Below are 21,532 nucleotides of genomic sequence, written 5' to 3' on the forward strand. Positions count from 1 at the left end.
ACACCTCCTTTGGCCGCCATTCCTTCCAGTTCTCTGCTGCAAATGACTGGAACAAACTGCAAAAATCTCTGAAGCTGGAGACACTTATCTCCCTCACTAACTTTAAGCATCAGTTGTCAGAGCAGCTTACCGATCACTGCACCTGTACACAGCCCATCTGTAATTAGCCCACCCAACTGCCTCATCCCCATATTGTTATTTACATTGTAATTTATTTTGCCCATTTGCACCCCGGTATCTCTATTTGCACATCATCTTCTGCATATCTATCACTCCAGTGTTAATACTAAATTGTAATTATTTTGCACTATGGCCTATTTATTGCCTTACCTCCATAACTTACTACATTTGCACACACTGTATATAGATTTTTTATTGTGTTATTGACTGTACGTTTTGTTTATTCCATATGTAACTCTATGTTGTTGTTGTTTTTATAGCACTGCTTTGCTTTATCTTGGCCAGGTCGCAGTTGTAAATGAGAAATTGTTCTCAACTGGCCTACCTGGTTAAATAAAGGTGAAATATATATATATATATTTTTTTAAAGACAGCAAAGTGTAGGTTAGGATTAGAGCAGCGGTGTCAAACATACTCCCCGCGGGCCGAATCCAACCCGCGAGGGAATGAACTCAATATACTTCAAACCAAATTGAAACTGTTTAGAAATTCTAATAGACCTACATTCATAAAGTTTATTGAGTTTGTCCAGCTAGCTAATAATTACCGAAATGAAAGCTAGACATTAAGGGAGCATTGAAAATTCCATAAACGATGGATAGAGGACTATATCTTGAACATTTTGATGGCGAGGAAATGTAACCAATTTTGACTGTGGCCCTCCGGACCTCGTGGAAGACCAAATGCGGCCCCAGGGGCAAAATTAGATTGACACCCCTGGGTTAGAGGATAAAGACTAGGAGACACTTAATGATGTTTTGACCTTTATATTTGACAACCATAATGTGACAGAAGTGAAATAGTACAAAATAAAGTTGTTGATCCAAGCATGGAGCAGTAGGCCTGAGTAAAGCTGTTCCCGTGGGTTATTTTAATCAAACCTGACAAATCCATATTGGACACACACTTTACTGAGAAGTAGTGGTATATGTTGCAGGCAAAGATCAGGGCATAACCTTTGAAATGGAGTCAATGGTTCGGCTTCATTCTAGCCCATCAAGCAGATTATTTCCTGGTCCCAGAGGCCCAGCTGAGAGCCCTGGTCCTGCCCATCTCCTGACTGCTGCTCCCTCTCTCCACTCCTCCACATACAGCTCCTCTCCACATAGTCTATTTCTGTCTACTATTACTGTACAGTACCTGCTTACTACTGCTACTACTACTACTACTACTACTACTACTACTACTACTGCTTTACTGTTGATGTTGAGACTGGTGTTTTGGGGGTACTATTTAATGAAGCTGCCAGTTGAGGACCTGTGAGGCGCCTGTTTCTCAAACTAGACACTCTAATGTATTTGTCCTCTTGCTCAGTTGCGCACCGGGGCCTCCCACTCCTCTTTCTATTCTGGTTAGAGACAGTTTGTGCTGTTCTGTGAAGGGAGTAGTACACAGCGTTGTTTGAGATCTTCAGTTTCTTGGCAATTTCTCGCATGGAATAGCCTTAATTTCTCAGAACAAGAATAGACTGACGAGTTTCAGAAGAAAGTGATTTGTTTCTGGCCATTTTGAGGCTGTAATCGAAGCCACAATTGCTGATGCTCCAGATACTCAACTAGTCTCTAGAAGGCCAGTTTTATTGCTTCTTTAATCAGCACAACAGTTTTCAGCTGTGCTAACATAATTGCAAAAGGGTTTTCTAATGATCAATTAGCCTTTTAAAATGATAAACTTGGATTAGCAAACACAATTTACCATTGGAACACAGGACTGATGATTGCTGATAATGGGCCTCTGTACGCCTATGTAGATATTCCATAAAAATCAGCCTTTTCCAGCTACAATAGCTCCTTAACAATGTCTACACTGTATTTCTGATCAATTTGATGTTATTGTAATGGACAAAAAAATGGCCTTTCTTTCAAAAACAAGGACATTTCTAAGTGACCCCAAACCTTTGAACGATAGTGTATATATATATAATTTTTAATTATTATTATTATTATTATTATTATTATTTGTATTTATTTTTCATGTCCTTGTCTATAACTGTTCTGTACTTTGTCATGTATTTGTATGTTTTATGTGGACCCCAGAAAGAGTAGCTGCTGCATATGCAGTAGCTAATGGGGATCCTAATAAACTAAACTAAACTTACTGGGAGTGAGAGGGTGATATCTGTGAGAAGTTCACTAGGGCGCCATTTTGTGTTTGAGACTTCTATTCAACATCAGTGGATATGTTTGTGTTACATTGCTCACTAAACGCCCCTCTGTGATGATGTGCCAACAGAAAAAGGATGTGCGCATGCTGCGCTTCATCCAAGAAGTGAACACTACCACCCGCTCCTGTGCATTATGGGACTTGGCGGAGGAGACCGACTATATTGTGCACGTGCAGTCCATCAGCATGAGTGGGCCCATGAGTCCGCACAGCGAACCCCTGCGCTTCCGCACGCCCAAGGAGGCCGAGACACTGGCCTCCAAGAGTAAAGGTAAAAATCTCAACAAACTCAACAAGCAAATACATACAGTACCTAAAGTAAAGTCTAAAGTACTTCTCTGGATTCCTGAACTGTATTGTAATACACGTACGGTGCCAAAAAAGGAAGAGAAAACTCTGTGCACAACAGTGCCTCCACATACCATGCCTAGAGTACAGCTTGCAGTTGGACTATTTACAACTCTTGACTGATTCCGTAAAGGCCAATTAAAATCAACGGGGACACAAAGCGAGAAATTAAGTTTCACAACAGAATGCTCTTAAACATCAAGCACTCTTACCACAATTCATGAATACAACACCTTCAGGGTGCTTTTCATGATGTATTGATGTGTCTCTACCCCAACTGCCCCCAGGTCCTGCCCTGTGCTCTATCTACAGGAAGGGCAATGCTGAGGGGATGTGTTTGTCAAAGTGGTGATGAGATATTCAGGGCAGCAAGATGCAAATGGATGTGCTTTTGGCTGGCACCCCTTACCTTACCCCCCTCGCCGCCTTGCTCCTTCACTCACTCTTCACCCCACTCACCGCCTCGCTCCATCACTCACGCTTCACCCCACTCACCGCCTCGCTCCATCACTCACGCTTCACCCCACTTACCGCCTCGCTCCTTCACTCACTCCTCACCCCCCTCACCGCCTCGCTCCTTCACTCACTCCTCACCTCCTCGTCGCCTCGCTCCTTCACTCACTCCTCACCTCCTCGTCGCCTCGCTCCTTCACTCACTCCTCACCTCCTCGTCGCCTCGCTCCTTCACTCACTCCTCACCTCCTCGTCGCCTCGCTTCTTCACTCACTCCTCACTCACACTCACAGGAAACAGAGAGGCAGGGACAGCAGGGGGCTTGTGATTCTGGGAACACTTCTCAGTCACAGGCGCATAGGCTGTTTGCACACATGGCCGCACGCACACACACACACACACACACACACACACACACACACACAACACTTCTCCCAGGTAACGTAATAGGGACATTCTCATGATTCTCAGCTAGGAGAAACTAGCATAAAATGCTGCGAACAGCTCTGTCACATTGACCTCCAGTCCCTATGGGCCCAGACCTTCCCAGAGCTACATCCACATAGGTGGATGAGTTGAGACGAGACCCTGTGCAGTGAAAGTGGTGGTAGTGTGTGAGCGACAGCTGGGCTGAGATGAGATGAATGTGGCTGAGGCTGATTTGTGCGTGTCTCGGAGAAGTGTTTGTTTCCCTGTGTAAAGCCAGGCAGCCACTGTGATTAATGGCTACAGTGTCGAGGCATGACTCAGAGCCAGTCGCATAATGATAGGGCCTCCACATCCCTCTCTCCCTCCACATTCCTCTCTCTCCCCCCACATCTCTCTCTTTCCATCCCTCTCTCCCTCCACATTCCTCTCTCTCCCTCCACATCTCTCTCTTTCCATCCCTCTCTCCCTCTACATCCCTCTCTTTCCATCCCTCTCTCCCTCCACCTCTCTCTTTCCATCCCTCTCTCCCTCTACATCCCTCTCTTTCCATCCCTCTCTCCCTCTACATCCCTCTCTTTCCATCCCTCTCTCCCTCTACATCCCTCTCTTTCCATCCCTCTCTCTCTCTCTACATCCCTCTCTCCCTCTCTTTCCATCCCTCTCTCCAAAAGTATGTGGACACCCCTTCAAATTAGTGGATTCAGCTATTTCAGTCACACCCGTTGCTGACAGGTGTATAAAATCGAGCACACAGCCATTGCAATCTCCATAGACAAACATTGGCAGTAGAATGGCCTTTCTGAAGTGCTCAGTGACTTTCAACGTGGCACCATCATAGGATGCCACCTTTCCAACAAGTCAGTTCGTCAAGTTTCTGCCCTGCTAGAGCTGCCCCGGTCAACTGTATGTGCTGTTACTGTGAAGTGGAAACGTCTAGGAGCAACAACGGCTCAGCTGCGAAGTGGTAGGCCACACAAGCTCACAGAATGGGACCGCCGAGTACTGAAGGGCGTAACGTGTTAAAATCGTCTGTCCTCACTACCGAGTTCCAAACTGCCTCTGGAAGCAACGTCAGCACAATAACTGTTTGTCGGGAGCTTCATGAAATGGGTTTCCATGGCCGAGTAGCCGCACACAAGCCTAAGATCACAATGCGCAACGCCAAGCATTGGCTGGAGTAGTGTAAAGCTCGCACCCATTGGACTCTGGAGCAGTGGAAACGCGTTCTCTGGAGTGATGAATCACGCTTCACCATCTGGCAGTCCGACGGACGAATCTAGGTATGGCGGATGCCAGGAGAACGCTACATGCCCCAATGCATAGTGCCAACTGTAAAGTTTGGTGGAGGAGGAATAATGGCCTGGGGCTGTTTTTCATGGTTCGGGCTAGACCCCTAAGTTCCAGTGAAGGGAAATCTCAACGCTACAGCATACAATGATATTCTAAACGATTCTATGCTTCCAACTTCGTGGCAACAGTTTGGGGAAGGCCCTTTCCTGTTTCAGCATGACGATGCCCCTGTGCACAAAGCGAGGTCCATATAGAAATGGTTTGTCGAGATTGGTGTGGAAGAACTTGACTGGCCTCCACAGCGCCCTGACCTCAACCCCATTGAACACCTTTGGGATGAATTGGAACACCGACTGCGAGCCAGGCCTAATCGCCCAACATCAGTGCCCGACCTCACTAATGATCTTGTGGCTGAATGGAAGCAAGTCCCCACAGCGTTGTTCCAACATCTAGTGGAACTCCTTCCCTGTCATGATCGTTTAATGACTGGTCGAACCAAGGCGCAGCGTGATAAGCGTACATATTTATTCAAGTACTGAACACGACAAAACAACAAACAAACGATACGTGAAGTCTAAAGGTTACACAAAACAAACCTATACAGAACAAGATCCCACAACTAACTGGTGCCAACAAGCTGCTTAAGTATGGTGATCAGAGACAACGAGCTACAGCTGCCTCTGATTGGGAACCACCCTGGCTAACATAGATCTAAACGATCTAGAACTAAACATAGAAAAACACAACATAACACGGAATAAACACACCCTGACTCAACAAATAAACTGGTGCCAAAAAGGCTGCCTAAGTATGGTCCCCAATCAGAGACAGCTGCCTCTGATTGGGAACCACACAGGCCAACATAGATCTATACATACTAGATCTAACCATAGACAATAAACATAGCACAACACGACACAGAAAATACACACCCTGACTCAACAAATACGAGTTCTAGAGTCAGGGCGTGACAGTACCCCCCCAAAGGTGCGGACTCCGACCGCGCCACATAAACATAACAGGGTAGGGGACGGGTGGGCATTCCGCCTCGGAGGCGGATCCGGCTCCGGGCGTGACCACCACTTTCTCTCCACCTCCCTGTTGCGCCCCTGGTCTGGTCTGGACCTCGGCGCGCTGCTTCCCCTCTCCTTCCTCCCACGAAGTACCAAGCCTTGTCTGGACCCTGGTGTGGGAGACCCCAAACCTGGAGAGGGGCTGACGTCTGGGTCTGGACTGGCACCGCTGACTGGAGCTGGACCCGACGACGGTGGATCGAACTGCACAGGCTCCGGACTGGAGCCGCTGACCGGAGCTGGACTGGGCACCGTTGCAGCGGACTTCTCTGGCTCCGGAGTGGAGCGGCTGACCGGAGCTGGACTGGACCCCGGTGGAGCGGATTGCTCTGGCTCCGGAGTGGATCCGCTGACTGGAGTTGGACCGGACCCCGATGGAGCGGATTGCTCTGGCTCCGGAGTGGAGCAGCTGACCGGTGCCGGACCAGGCACCGGTGGAACAGGCACGGGCCGTGCCGGACTGGACACACGCACCACTGGCTTGGTGCGGGGAGCAGAACGGGCCGGACCGGGCTGACGACGCGCACCACTGGCTTGGTGCGGGAGCAGGAACGGGCCAGACCGGGCTGACGACGCGCACCACTGCCTTGGTGCGGGGAGCAGGAACGGGCCGTACCGGGCTGACGACGCGCACCACTGGCTTGGTGCGGGGAGCAGGAACGGGCCGGACCGGGCTGACGACGCGCACCACTGGCTTGGTGCGGGGAGCAGGAACGGGTCGTACCGGACTGGCGACGCGCATCACTGGCTTGGTGCGAGGGACAGGAACAGGCCAGACCGGGCTGGCGACGCGCACCACTGGCTTGGTGCGGGGAGCAGGAACGGGCCGGGCCGGACTGGGAACACGCACCACTGGCTTGGTGCGGGGAGCAGGAACAGGCCGGGCCAGACTGGGAACACGCACCACTGGCTTGTGCACGCGTACTGGCGATACAGCACGTAGCACCGGCGCAGGATATACGGGACCGAGGAGGCGTACTGGAGACCACAAGCGTTGAGCCGGCACACCCCGTCCTGGCTGAATGCCCATCTTCGCACGACACGTGCGTGGTGCTAGCACAGGACGTACAGGACTGTGCCGGAACACTCGCGGCACAGTACGTGGCTCCGCATAACACGGAGCCTGCCCAGTCACACGCTTCTTTGCATGAGTACGGGGAGTTGGCTCTGCTCTAACCCTAGGCTCCGCCAACCACCCTTTTAGCCCCCCCAAAAAATATTATTGGGGCTGTCTCTCAGGCTTCCTCCTCGGCCGATACCCTCTGCGTTGCCGCTGCTCCTCTCTATAGCGCACCTCCACAGTCTCCTCCCAAGGACGGCGATCCATTCCAGCCTGAATCTCCTCCCAAGTCCAGGATCCCTTCCCGTCCAGGATCTCCTCCCAGGTCCAGGCTGTCTGCTCCTGGACACGCTGCTTGGTTCTTCGTTGGTGGGATCTTCTGTCACGATCGTTTAATGACTGGTCGAACCAATGCGCAGCGTAATAAGCGTACATATTTATTCAAGTACTGAACACGACAAAACAACAAACAAACGATACATGAAGTCTAAAGGTTACACAAAACAAACCTATACAGAACAAGATCCCACAACTAACTGGTGCCAACAAGCTGCCTAAGTATGGTCCCCAATCAGAGACAACGAGCTACAGCTGCCTCTGATTGGGAACCACCCTGGCCAACATAGATCTAAACGATCTAGAACTAAACATAGAAAAACACAACATAATACGGAATATACACACCCTGACTCAACAAATAAACGTCCCCTGAGTCAGGGCGTGACATTCCCAGAAGAGTAGAGGCTGTTATAGCAGCAAAGGGGAGACCAACTCCATATTAATGGCCATGAATTTGGAATGAGATGTTCGAGCAGGTGTCCACATACTTTTGGTCATGTAGTGTATATTTATGTGTTGTGAAATCCAATGAGGCCATTTAGAATAGGCATCCCACTCAAGGGCACAACATCCCACTCAAGGGCACAACATCCCACTCAAGGGCACAACATCCCACTCAAGGGCACTACTCTGGGACTCAACACCCTTCTGGTTCAGCTCAGACATCAATTTCCCCAAACACTGCACCATATCACACAAACACACATAGATGCATATACAAACAATCACACATTACCATCCCACACAAAAACAAACACATACACACCTTTTTCTACATACCGGTATACACTGACTGCACCATTAAACACACACTGCAATAAACACTGCCATGAACACCACACACTTTCATCCATTTCCCCAAGAAATACACCATCACACATACCAATCAAGTTCCCCCACACATTGCATCCCATACAGTGACCTGTATTCATGGAGAACTTGTGATCAGCCAGGCTTCACCAAAAAATTGGCCAAGAAAAAAAAGAAAAAAACATAAAATAATGTATCTTTCGTCTCTCTGTGTTTCATAATTTTCCTTCAGTTCGCAAGAGGCTGAATGTATCTCACCAGAGATAGCATCCGAGCGAGCGAAACAGCGCCCCTCTGTCTCTGTATGTGTAGGCCATCTATCTGATTCTGTCTGTTCAAAAAGAGTATGACATTGTTGCTGCCCGTAGCATTGAACGCAAGGGAAGGAAGCCAGTGAGCATTTGGCACACCAAAAGAAAGTGTCAAGGGATGCCAGTTTGGATTTGGCTTCTCTCCACTCACATCACATCGAGAGCAATACGCCATTGACAGAAAAACTTTAATTGTTGCATCTTGTTGTGTTGTTGTCCGGTGGCTAGTGTTGTATCTAAATAATAATGCTAATTATGCTGTGAGACCAAGGAGTCCGCTTACACTGTACTTTGATTATAAAGGTTTATTTATATCACAAGATTTCAGCGTAAGTTTACAGACATCTGCAGGCATCTGGAGAACAATGACCCAAAATAATATGTTGTTCTGTCCTCCTTTGTCTCAACTAAGTATTTATAATCTTTAACATGATATGGGTGGTTTTCCCTAGAGACCAATCCCATGACTCCACACAACAGACTTCCTCTGTTTTATGGGGTGCCCCTATAAAACTGCTCCCCAGATGCTTCCCTAAGCTGAATCAACATCCTCCAAGATACCATTTGCAAACGTTAGCAAAGTCATGAATTCCTTAGACACCCCACTAGCTAGCTAAAATTGGCCCTTTCCTAAATTAGCCATGGATGGAGATAGGGATTTGGACTTGTGGTTTTACTTAATTCTCCATACTGGCCAATAATTATAACTGCGATTCTGATCCAACCATAAATTCATACATTGTGCCCCTGGTGTGCGTTCGTGCAAGTAGTGTGTACTATATGACAGAGTCATAGACTGTTTCATCAACATGAAAGAGAGGAGGATGGCATTGGTGTTTCTCTACAAGTAGGGTGAGTCAACATGTTTTTTCTACTTGCACGAACGCACGCAGACCCACACACGCACACACGCACACACAGACACACACACAGTAATCAGAACCATGGACAGCCACATCATGTTTAGCTGACGTTGATTGGACTAAATAGTTTTTGGGATTTTTTAGTTTTCACTGTATCAGAATAAGTATAGGTGATTTGATGATATTGAAATGTTGAAGTTGAAATGGTGCTAGAATAGTGGAGGAAGCGCCTGTTCTCTTTGCGATTTGCGATAACTCTCTGTGGTTCTAAATCCATAGTTGTTTAGTAGTCCGAAAATGTCAGAGACATTCACTTGCTTGACCATGCTGTAGGTCATGTAACTGTTTGTTACATGCAATATGCTTTGTGGACTTCACCGGACAGAGGTTGCTCTCTGTTTGTTTTTTATGAAACAAAGGTGTGGTTGAATTTATTCTGCCACTGTGTCTTCTTATTGTCTCAGCCTTAGGCCTACAGTGCCTTCAGAAAGTATTCAGACCCCTAGACGTTACAGCCTTATTCTAAAATTGATTACATTGTTTTTTCCCTCATCAATCTACACACAATACCCCATAATGACAAAGCAAAAATAGGTTTTTAGAAATGTTTGCTAATTTATTTAAAATAAAATAATAAAATATCAAATTTACATAAGTATTCAGACCCTTTACTCAGTACTTTGTTGAAGCACCTTTGGCAGCGATTACAGCATCAAGTCTTCTTGGGTACGACGCTACAAGCTTGGCACACCTATATTTGGGGAGTTTCTCCCATTCTTCTCTGCAGATCCTCTCAAGCTCTGTCAGGTTGGATGGGGAGCGTCGCAGCACAGCTATTTTCAAGTCTCTCCAGAGATGTTCGATCGGGTTCAAGTCCGGGCTCTGGCTGGACCACTCAAGGACATCAGAGACTTGTCTCGAAGCCACTCCTGCATTGTCTTGGCTGTGTGTTTAGGGTCTTTGTCCTGTTGGAAGGTGACCCTTTGCCCCAGTCTGAGGTCCTGAGCACTCTGGAGCAGGTTTTCATCAAGGATCTCTCTGTACTTTGATCCGTTAATCTTTTCCTAGATTCTGACTAGTCTCCCAGTCCCTGCCGCTGAAAAACATCCCCACAGCATGATGCTGCCACCACAATGCTTCACTGTAGGGATGGTGCCAGGTTTCCTCCAGATGTGACGCTTGGCATTCAGGCCAAAGAGTTCAATCTTGGTTTCATCAGACCAGAGAATCTTGTTTCTCATGGTCTGAGTGCCTTTTGGCAAACTCCAAGCGGGCTGCCATGTGCCTTTTAGTGAGGAGTGGCTTCCGTCTGGCCACTCTACCATAAAGGCCTAATTGGTGGAGTGCTGCAGAGATGGTTGTCCTTCTGGAAGGTTCTCCACAGAGGAACTCTAGAGCTCTTTCAGAGTGACCATCGGGTTCTTGGTCACCTCCCTGACTAAGGCCCTTCTCCCCCGATAGCTCAGTATGGCCGGGTGGCCAGCTCTAGGAAGAGTCTTGGTGGTTCCAAACTTCTTCCATTTAAGAATGCCATTTTTTGGTACCCTTCCCCAGATCCTGTCTCGGAGCTCTAAGGAGAATTCCTTTGATATCATGGCTTGGTTGTTGCTCTGACATGCACTGTCAACTGTGGGACCTTATATAGACAGGTGTGTGCCTTTCCAAATCATGTCCAATCAATAGAATTTACCACAGGGTGACTCCAATCAAGTTGTAGAAACATCTCAAGGAATCTCATAGCAGCATAAGGGTCTGAATACTTATGTAAATAAGGATTTTATTACTTTTGTTATTATACATTTGCAAACATTTCTAAAAACCTGTTTTCGCTTTGTCATTATGGGGTATTGTGTGTAGATTGCATCTCAGTGCTAGATGTGTCACTACAGACCCTGGTTCGATTCCAGGCTGTATCATAATCCGGCCGTGATTGGGAGTCCCATAGGGCGGCGCAAAATTGGCCCAGCGTCTTCCTGGTTTAATAATAATAATAATAATAATTAGTCATTTAGCAGACGCTCTTATCCAGAGCGACTTACAGGAGCAATTAGGGTTAAGTGCCTTGCTCAAGGGCACAGACAGATTTTTCACCTAATCGGCTCGGGGATTAGAACCAGCGACCTTTCGGTTACTGGCACAACGCTCTTACCCACTAAGCTACCTGCCGGTTTGGCCGGGGTAGGCCGTCATTGTAAATAAGAATTTGTTCTTAACTGACTTGCCTAGTTAAATAAATAAAAATAGAGTAAACAACGCAGTTATCACAACACATGTGTTGTGTGAGAGAAAAATGAACATGCTTTGTTTAATATGAATAGTTAACAATTATATACTGTTCTATATTATGAAGCTCTGTTTTTGTGAAGGGATGATTTCTACTCCAGCTCCTTGTAGCTAGTCTAGGCGTGTGGTCAAGGACATGGGTTTTACTCGAGATAGGGGTATCTGGAGCTGACAATTGATTTATGAAAGGCTAGGTGATAAAACCAACAGCCACATTCCATTCTATGATTAGTGGTGTGTGAAAGGGAGATGTCTCTGGTCTGACTGAGCCTGCATTTTCATAGACTGAATTGTTGTCTGTGTGTGTAAGTTACCAGGGACGAGATCTGTTTTGAATAGTTGATAAGAACTGTAATGACTTGCCCGTGACAGAACCTTGTCTTGGGGGCCAAACCGTGGTTTCTATTCAATGAGAACAGTCTTCACCGCAGATACTGTCAGCTGTGAATTATTCATTTATTTCATACAAATCCTAACCTTTTGACTCATTCCATACATCTGCTGTTTGTCATGTAGACTGAGAGGGTGTATCTTTGCTATAAAATATATTTGTATTGTCTGTATGACCAGCCTCACTTACTACCTTATTAATACGTTTTGAATAAAGTAATATCCTGATTGGTGATTGACTGTGTCTCTCCTCATTATTGATTAGAATTTCCACAACAGTTGTAATATGGCTTTTTTTTCTGGCTTCCCCAGTGATTTTATCCCCTCACCGCTACTGCATATACAACACCGATTTAAAAGGTGACTTTCGGTTTACTTTAACATTCTCTCACAATAATATTCTTACATGAGCTGTGGTCCAGTAAGACCTTGGGTGGTATGGACCTGTTAGTGAGGCTAACAGACTATCCTACCAGGGGAACTATGGGGGAGTATGGACCTGTTAGTGAGGCTAACAGACTATCCTACCAGGGGAACTATGGGGGAGTATGGACCTGTTAGTGAGGCTAACAGACTATCCTACCAGGGGAACTATGGGGGAGTATGGACCTGTTAGTGAGGCTAACAGACTATCCTACCAGGGGAACTATGGGGGAGTATGAAATGAACCGTCCTCCGGCCCCCTCTCTACTGTAGGTCTCTCCTCTGCCATAACCGATCTCAGTCCTCTTTAAAGTGAACTCTGGGGTAAAATAAAGAAGCTAAAGAACTCAGTTCTCTTTGTGTTCACACTGCCCTTGCCTTTGAATGAGGACCCAACTCTTTTGCCAGTTCACTTCAACTATTTTGTGGACAGAGTCCTCTTTGCATTCACATTGCTATGTTTAGAACAGAACCAAGATCTGGTCCTCTGTAGCTCAATTGGTAGAGCATGGCGCTTGTAACGCCAGGGTAGTGGGTTCGATCCCCAGGACCACCCATACGTAAAAATGAATGCACACATGTCTGTAAGTCGCTTTGGATAAAAGCGTCTGCTAAATGGCATATTATTATATATATTATAAGATATTTTTCCAACATGCACTCTGGGTTTTTGCAAAGTGCAGGACAAGCCATTCAATCAGAATGGAAGCTAATAGATTGCATTTAATTAAAATATGAGACATAATAATTGTAATCAGAAGATTCTATTAACATGTACATTTGATTGGTAACTGAATAAATACCAATAGAATAACTGCAGAATAATTAATGCTGTAATTGAAAAGTGTACACCCAATGTAGGCTACTGTCCCTTTAAGAGATAGAATAGATTTTGTACCCTATGTTGTGATTCTCACCAACTATGTTGTCTTCTCACACTGTTCAAACCCCACAATCAATAAACAGCTTATGAAGCTCTCTTAGCCTATAGATCACATATTGCAAACAAATAATCTGAACTAAAAACTTCACACATTTTGGCATTTCTGTGTGTCCTTGACAATCACTAATAAATATCCAAAAACAGCAACAACAAAAAATTCCACTGACCTGCACATCATCTTCTCTCTTTTGTGGCACCAATGTGAGGGTTTATGCCAGGGGGAACAGTGTTGCAGTAGTCTAGTGTGTGGTGCGGGAATAATGACAAGTGGACCTGGGGAGCTTTGTGTTCACATTGCCCTAAAAAATGGAACCGGACCGCGGAATTCAAGCGAACCGAACTCAGACCACCTTTCGAGATGATCTCGGTTTGATTCGCTTCGGTGGCTCTTTTTAGGGGTCTGAGTTCTGTTGGAGTGTTCACACGGCACAAAAAATTAAGCAACCCACACTGAGTTCACAAAACTTGTCTGAAAGGGACCAAGTGTGAAAACCCCCTTAGACATAGCGATCTGAGGAGATAAAAGAAAGAGAGAAACAGACCCAAAAAGCAGAATATTCCCATTTTTTGCTATTCACAATGGACACATATACTGTGTGAGATCAAAGGCAGAGCAAGGGGAAGACGGAGAGAGAGAGAGAGAGAGCGGAGAGAGAGAGAGAGAGAGAGAGAGAGAGAGAGAGAGAGAGAGAGAGAGAGAGAGAGAGAGCGGAGAGAGAGAGAGAGCGAGAGAAGAGGGAGAGAGAGAGAGAGCGAGAGAGAGAGAGAGAGCGAGCGAGAGAGAGCAAGAGAGAGAGAGAGAGAGAGAGAGAGAGAACAGGAGATGAAGAGAGGAAATAGAGAAAGCTGTGATCAGGCAAAATGAGAGATCCTGTCAGAGTTCAAAGCAAAACACAATTATTCTCCCTTGTATAACTGACAAACTGCTTTGACATGCGCGGTCTCCCAGTCCCTGCCGCTGAAAAGCATCCCCATAGCATGATGCTGCCACCACCATGCTTCATGGTAAGGATGGTGTTAGACGGGTGATGAGCTGTGCCTGGTTTTCTCCAGACATTGCGCTTTGCATTCAGGGCAAAGAGTTACATTTTTGTCTCATCACACCGCATAATCTTTTTCCTTATGCTCTCAGAGTCATTCATGTGCGCTTTTGCAAACTCCAGGCGTGTTGTCATGTGCCTTTTTCTCAGAAGTGGCTTCCGTCTGGCCACTCTCCCATAAATCCCAGATTGGTGAAGTGCTGTAGAAACTGTTGTCATTCTGGCAGGTTCTCCCATCTCAGCCAAGGAACTGTGTAAATCTGTCAGAGTGGTCATTGGGTTCTTGGTCACCTCCCTGACCAATGTTATTCTTGGCCTGTTGCTCAGTTTGGTTGGACAGCCAGCTCTAGGCAGTGTCTGGGTAGTTCCCCATTTTTTCAATTTCCCATTGATGGAGACCACTGCGCTATTGGATACTTTCAACACTCTAGAAAAAGTTTTATACCCTTTCCCAGATATATGCCTCATCACAATTATATCTCTGAGATCTACGGACAGTTACTTGGACTTCATGGTATAGTTTCTGCTCTGACATGCATTGTCAACTTTGGGACCTTATATGGACAGGTGTGTTTCTTTCTAAATCATGTACAAACATTTGAATTGGCCACAGGTGGACTTCAATGAAGTTGTAGTGACATCTCAAGGATGATCAAAGGACATTTTATCCATTTTGAATTCAGGCTGTAAAACAACAAAATGTGGAATAAGTCAAGGGTTATGAATACTTTCTGAAGGCATTGTATGTGTTTGTCTCCCAAGACCATATATATAGAACAGACATGTGGTCTGTGCATAAGACTCTGATGAGGGAGGTTTTCTAGTGTGACCAGTGGGATGTCTGCAAAACAGTGCTGCAGTAAAACAGATGTATAACACTCCAATACTATTTCTTTACTCGCATAATCCTGCAGCTATATAGCATACAGTTGACCATGTCCCTGAATGCACCCACCTGCAAACTCCCTCCTCTACATACAGTAAAGCCCCACCTCTTCATGGCTGCAGGGGACTCAACCTGTCTCTGGGACTGGAGACTGTGTGCCTGGGACATTAGAGCTGACCAATATTAGCCACATGGAGGCCATCTGGCGGTGGTGTCAGGAGCCTCTGGCTGTCCAGCTTTGATTGGTTAATGCCAGGGTACATAGGCCTATCGATTGGCTGAATCGCTCATTGGGAGAACCTGCAGGAGTTTGGTGGAGCTACCCAGGGCCCTCAGAATGTCAGGGTCACTGCCTCCTTCTGTTTGGTCTTTAAATGGGGGGCACTCAGTATGCTGTTGTGTGGTGAACTTTAGCCAGCGATTTTCACAAACAGTCTAAGATGTGATGTTGCTTTCAGTTGCTTTGTATGAGTGGACCATGAACACACAAAACACATGCACGCATGCACACACACACACACACACACACACACACACACACACACACACACACACACACACACACACACACACACACACACACACACACACACACACATACACACACAGCAGCCAGGATTTATCCTTTTTAGTGCTTTATTAGTAGTAATAATAAGGATTATTGAGTTATATCTAGGCCCAGCTCAATCAATCCTGGCTGCTGTGATTAACTGTCTCTCTCCAACCCCTTCAGAGTGGGGATCCCCACTGGCCCTGCCTCAGCCTTATGTATTCTCTTCATGCTCAGCTTCTACTGAATCATTTGACACTATCAGCCTCTCTCAGACAGAGTGGGCTAATTGGGGCGTGTGCTGTGAGGTTCCCACATAGCAGCACTCTTCATTGGGGAGCTACACTAAACAAAAATATAAATACAACATGTAAAGTGTTGGTCCCATGTTTCATGAGCTGAAATAAAAGATCCCAGAAATGTTCCATTAGCACAAAAAGCTTATTTCTCTCAAATTTTGTGCACAAATGTGTTTAAATCTCTTTTAGTGAGCATTTCTCCTTTGCCAAGATAATCCATCCACCTGGCAGGTGTGGCATATCAAGAAGCTGAATAAACAGCATGATCATTACACAGGTGCACCTCGTGCTGGGGACAATAAAAAAGCCACTCTAAAATGTGCAGTTTTGTCACTCAACACAATATCACAGATGTCTCATGTTTTGAGTGAGCGTGAAATTGGCATGCTGACTGCAGGAATGTCCACCAGAGCTGTTGCCAGAGAATTTTGCCAAGTGTATGGCGTCATGTGGGCGAGCAGTTTGCTGATCTAAATGTTGTGAACAGTTTGCCACATGGTGGCGGTGGGGTTATGGTATGGGCAGGCAGGCATAAACTACGGACATCAAACCCAATTGCATTTTATCGATGGCAATTTGAATGCAGAAAAATATTGTGACGAGATCCTGAGGCCCATTTTGTGGCCCTTCTTTTAAATCTGTGACCAACAGATGCACATCTTTATTCCCAGTCATGTGAAATCCATAGATTAGGGCCTAATGAATTTATTTCAATTGACTGATTTCCTCATATGAACTGTATCTCAGTAAAATCAAAGAAATTGCATGTTGCGTTTATACTTTTGTTCAGTATAATTGTGGAGGCTGTGCACAAGTTTTTAGGGTTGTGCCAGAATCACCTGGAATCATGAAAAGCGTGGCCTGTTTGAAGCTGTGCTAACTGACAGAGAGACAGTGATGAGTGGTGCCATCCTGGGACTGGAGAGTAATTGAGAGATCAGTCTACACAATACACTGTCAGCAGCAAACGGTTCTATCCAGCTGACAAGGAGCAGATCCACTACGGTGTATGTATAGTTACAGTAGAGAGGAGAGTGTATGCGGAGCTCACTGAGGTTCTGTCCTTCCTATTCACTTAACAGATGACGGCTTTTACCCCAACACTCCCCCATCATTAGACTGGCCTGTTGTGAGCACCAGTGAAGTCAGAATATTTAATAAGCTGCCAGTTACCAATAATAACCCTGATGATGGTGTTGCCATGGCGATCAACTGATTGTGCTGCTGTATCTTGACCCTCCAGACGAGGTGACCATGGAGGAAGTGGGAGCTCAGCTGAGGGCGGGGGAGTTCATCATTATCGTGGTGGTGCTGATCATGTGGGCAGGTGAGGGGTGGAATGTTCCAAAGGTCAGAGTGCTACCTACACACTAGGGATACAAAATTCCAGTAAGTTTCCCCAAATTCTCAGGTTTTCCAGAAATGTTTGGAGGATTCTGGATTTCCTACTTATTTCCTCCTGATTCCGGGAATCTTCCAACCAGGATTTCTGGTTGGGGACTTACCGGAATTTTGCAACCCTACCACACACACACACACACACCACAGACCACCACACATACACCCTCATGAGTGTAGAACAAAGGAAGGGTATATTCTAAACAAATATGGTCCACAATGTGTAGTAATTTGTCGTTGTAAAATTATTTCCGTCTGCTCTTCACTTCTGTAATGTGGTTGTTATTTACGATCTGTCTGTGTGCCCTCTTCTCCTCTCTCTGTCAGGTGTGATCGCTCTCTTCTGCCGTCAGTATGACATCATCAAAGACAACGAGCCCAACAACAACAAGGACAAAGCCAAGACCTCATCAGAATGCAGTACTCCGGAGCACCCGACGGGGGGGCTGTTGCGCAGTAAGGTATAACCACACCCCCCCCCGCCTCCACACTGGGTCCCCACCGGCACCGGACAGGTGAATCGTCCCAGTGACTTAAAACCTTCCACTTCCACCCGCACCTAACACAGTAACACACATAGTACCATCAGAGCTACGCCCACCCTAAAACAGAATATGCATTGATTTACTTGCATTTTCGGCAGCACTTCATCTTAAAAAACACAGTTAAAATGTAAACATGCATCTCTCTAAGGACATAAGCCACAACAGTGCTATAAATCCAAATCCTTTAAATCAATGCACAGACAGCCCATACGCTGCTGGCATGATTGTCCCATGTCCATTCGCTCCTCTCCATCTCTCTCAACAACTGGCTGATGCCCCCATCTCCGATCAAGCCAACTCAGACCAATTCTGACACTTAGAAAAGCAACACTAAAATGATCAAATAAGACCAAGGCATCCTCCCATTCTGTCGAGGTGCTCCGTGCTCATAGCAGAATGATACTTTATTCCAGGTTTAGAGAGTGGCCTTCATCTTTCTCATCACTGCTGTTCCCCTTCTTCCCCTCCACAGTTCCCCAAGAACAATAACAACAACAACCGGACGCCATCTGTGAACATCATCGGGCTGTGATGGCCAGGACCCTCTCTAATCCAAAGGACTGAGTGTCTTCTGAACAGAGCAACCAAAATGCCCATCTGCTTGTTAGGGTGAAGCTGGGACTGTGGGCGCGCCCCCTCGGTCGTGCCCAGCCCTTTGGCACGGGCCTGGGTGTGAACTGGGCCCCCCGGACTCCAGGGGTCAGGCCTCAGTGGAGAGGCTCTAGGTGTGGTGGCAGGACGGTGGCTGTCACTGCTCTAATCACTGCCACAGGGCCAAGGAGTTAAGGGCCAAATGGATTCAGCTGTAAGCTGAGAAACAGACGGGAGATATGAACATGGCCAGGGGACTGCAGGTAACCCGGGCCAGAGACCATCACTCTCTTAGCTTCAGTGGAGGCTGCTGAGGGGAGGACTGCTAATAATAATGGCTGGAACAGAGATTTATGGCTGGAATGGAGTTAATGGAATGGTATCAAACTTGTCAAAAACATGAAAACCATGTGTTTGTTACCATTCCATTAACATTCCATTATTATGAGCCATCCTCCCCTCAGCAGCCTCCACTGCTCAGCTTGTTATCAATGAACTGAAACACACTGTTTCCCCCCTGTTCACCATGCTGCAACCGAGGCTGGAGCACTGAGAACCCTGTGAAAATGAATACCACCTGTTGTATCTCCTCTCTTACACAGTAACCTTGTTTATTTACTTATTTGTCTCCTATCAAGCTCTTGCTGTAAGGCATATACTGTCCTTACTACCGTTTATCTCGTTTGACATATTATGCCTCTTATTCAAACTCAAACTATATCACTGTATCAAAATCTGTTTTCTTTTTTATCAATCTACTCATGAAAACTTATTTGCGAGTATACCAACAGAGATCAGTTATCTTATTGCTGAGGTACCACTTTAATAAATCTCCCTCTGGTTAAACTCCCTGAAACATCATCTGAGAGATGTTTTCATTCGATCAGGGAATCCAGACAACACAAGGCTAATTTGGGAGGCCTTCCTGACGCAAGGCGACGGCAAGACACTTGTGCTGCAGAATTCTCAAAATACAGTGCCCCTTGAATTATCGATCTACACACAATACCCTATAATAACAAAATGAAAACAGGTTTTTTGAAATGTTTGTAAATGTATTAAACATAAAAAACAGAAATACTTTATTTACATAAGTATTCAGACCTTTTGCTATGAGACTCAAACTTGAACTCAGGTGCATCCTGTTTCCATTGATCATCCTTGAGATGTTTCTACAACTTGATTGGAGTCCACCTGTGGTAAATTCAATTGATTGAACATAATTTGGAAAGGCACACACCTGTCTATATAAGCTCCCACAGTTGACAGTGCATGTCAGAGCAAAAGCCAAGCCATGAGGTTAAAATAATTGTCCATAGAGCTCCGAGACAGGATTGTGTCGAGGCACAGATCTGGGGAAGGGTATCAAACATTTCTGCAGCATTGAAGGTTCCCAAGACTCTTCCTAGAGCTGGCCACCCGGCCAAACTGAGCAATTGAGATAGAAGGGCCTTGGTCAAGGAGGTGACCAAGAACCCGATGGTCACTCTGACAGAACTCCAGAGTTCCTCTGTGGCGATGGGAGAACCTTCCAGAAGGACAACCATCTCTGCAGCACTCCACCAATCAGGCCTTTATGGTAGAGTGGCCAGACTCACTAAAAGGCACAACTTCCCACTTGGAGTTTGCCAAAAGGCACCTAAAGACACTCAGACCATGAGAAACAAGATTCTCTGGTCTGATGAAACCAAGGTTGAACTCTTTGGCCTGAATGCCAAGCGTCACGTCTGGAGGAAACCTGGCACCATCCCTACGATGAAGCATGGTGGTGGCAGCATCATGCTGTGGGGATTTTTCAGGGGCAGGGATTGGGAGACTAATCAGGATCGAGGGAAAGATGAACGGAGCAAAGAACAGAGAGATCCTTGATGAAGGAGAGTGCTCAGGACCTCAGACTGGAGCGAACATACACCTTCCAACAGTACAATGACCCTAAGCACACAGCCAAGACAACGCAGGAGTGACTTTGAGACAAGTCTCTGAATGTTCTTGAGTGGCCCAGCCAGAGCCCGGATTTGACCCCTATCGAACATCTCTGGAGAGACCTGAAAATAGCTGTGCAGCAACGCTCCCTATCCAACCTGACAGAGCTTGAGAGGATCTGCAGAGAAGAATGGGAGAAACTCCCCAAATACAAGTGTGCCAAGCTTGTAGCGTCACACCCAAGAAGACTCGAGGCTGTAATCACTGCCAAAGGTGCTTCAACAAAGTCCTGAGTAAAGGGTCTGAATACTTATGTAAATGTATATTTCCGTTTTGTTATTAAATATCAATTTCAAAAAATCTATTTTTGCTTTGTCATTATGGGGTATTTAAAAAACATTTTTTTAATCCATTTTAAAATAAGGCTGTAACGTAACAAAATGTGAAAAAAGTCAAGGGGTCTGAAAACTTTCCGAATGCACTGTTTCTGCAGTATTAAAGCTTATTAGCTCTGACAGCAGAAAGAACAATGTCATTGATAAACAAATCCGGTCTGTACATACGCACACCAAGAGAATTCTTATTTATCATGAATTTATCTTAAATATTGCATTTTCCTTAAAGTAATTTTTTTTACTGATTATTAGATTTATATTGTTGATTATCACCTACTTTTATTAGTGAGCATCCTAGAGAGGAGAAAACAAATGCGATTTAGTCAAGTCTTGTTTAGTTTATGGACTCAATTGGGGCTTGACTCATGTGCATTGACTGGATGTATCTCTGAGGAAGGGGTAAACAGGCCTCTCCCGTGTTAGCAATAACAGCGCTGAGTGGAGCAGTGGAGCATTTCACACACCGGCAGGCCATGAAGAACCTGGGAGGTCCACATCTGTCCACGTACTTCCCAGCATGTTCAGCTCGGGGGCACCAATACTCAAC

The 21,532-nt window shown here is 45.9% G+C and overlaps 1 protein-coding gene across 3 annotated transcripts in view; it reads left to right on the plus strand.

Annotated features, from left to right (window-relative positions):
- LOC121538782 (fibronectin type III domain-containing protein 5-like) overlaps window positions 1-19,692 on the plus strand; it is a 55,699-nt gene extending 36,007 nt beyond the window's left edge. Inside the window, exons 3-6 of one of the 3 annotated variants that reach the window (XM_041846947.2) lie at window positions 2,413-2,614; window positions 17,377-17,460; window positions 17,859-17,992; window positions 18,549-19,692. In XM_041846947.2, coding sequence (XP_041702881.1) covers window positions 2,413-2,614; window positions 17,377-17,460; window positions 17,859-17,992; window positions 18,549-18,608 — 480 coding nt within the window. In that variant the 3' untranslated portion in view covers window positions 18,609-19,692. Of the gene's footprint in view, window positions 1-2,412; window positions 2,615-17,376; window positions 17,461-17,858; window positions 18,047-18,548 lie in introns of all 3 variants that reach the window. The other 2 variants (XM_041846948.2, XM_041846949.2) reach the window with 2 other exon arrangements.
- The last annotated feature ends 1,840 nt before the right edge of the window (window positions 19,693-21,532 follow it).

Source organism: Coregonus clupeaformis, chromosome 25, assembly GCF_020615455.1.
Source record: "Coregonus clupeaformis isolate EN_2021a chromosome 25, ASM2061545v1, whole genome shotgun sequence".
NCBI lineage: Eukaryota > Metazoa > Chordata > Actinopteri > Salmoniformes > Salmonidae > Coregonus > Coregonus clupeaformis.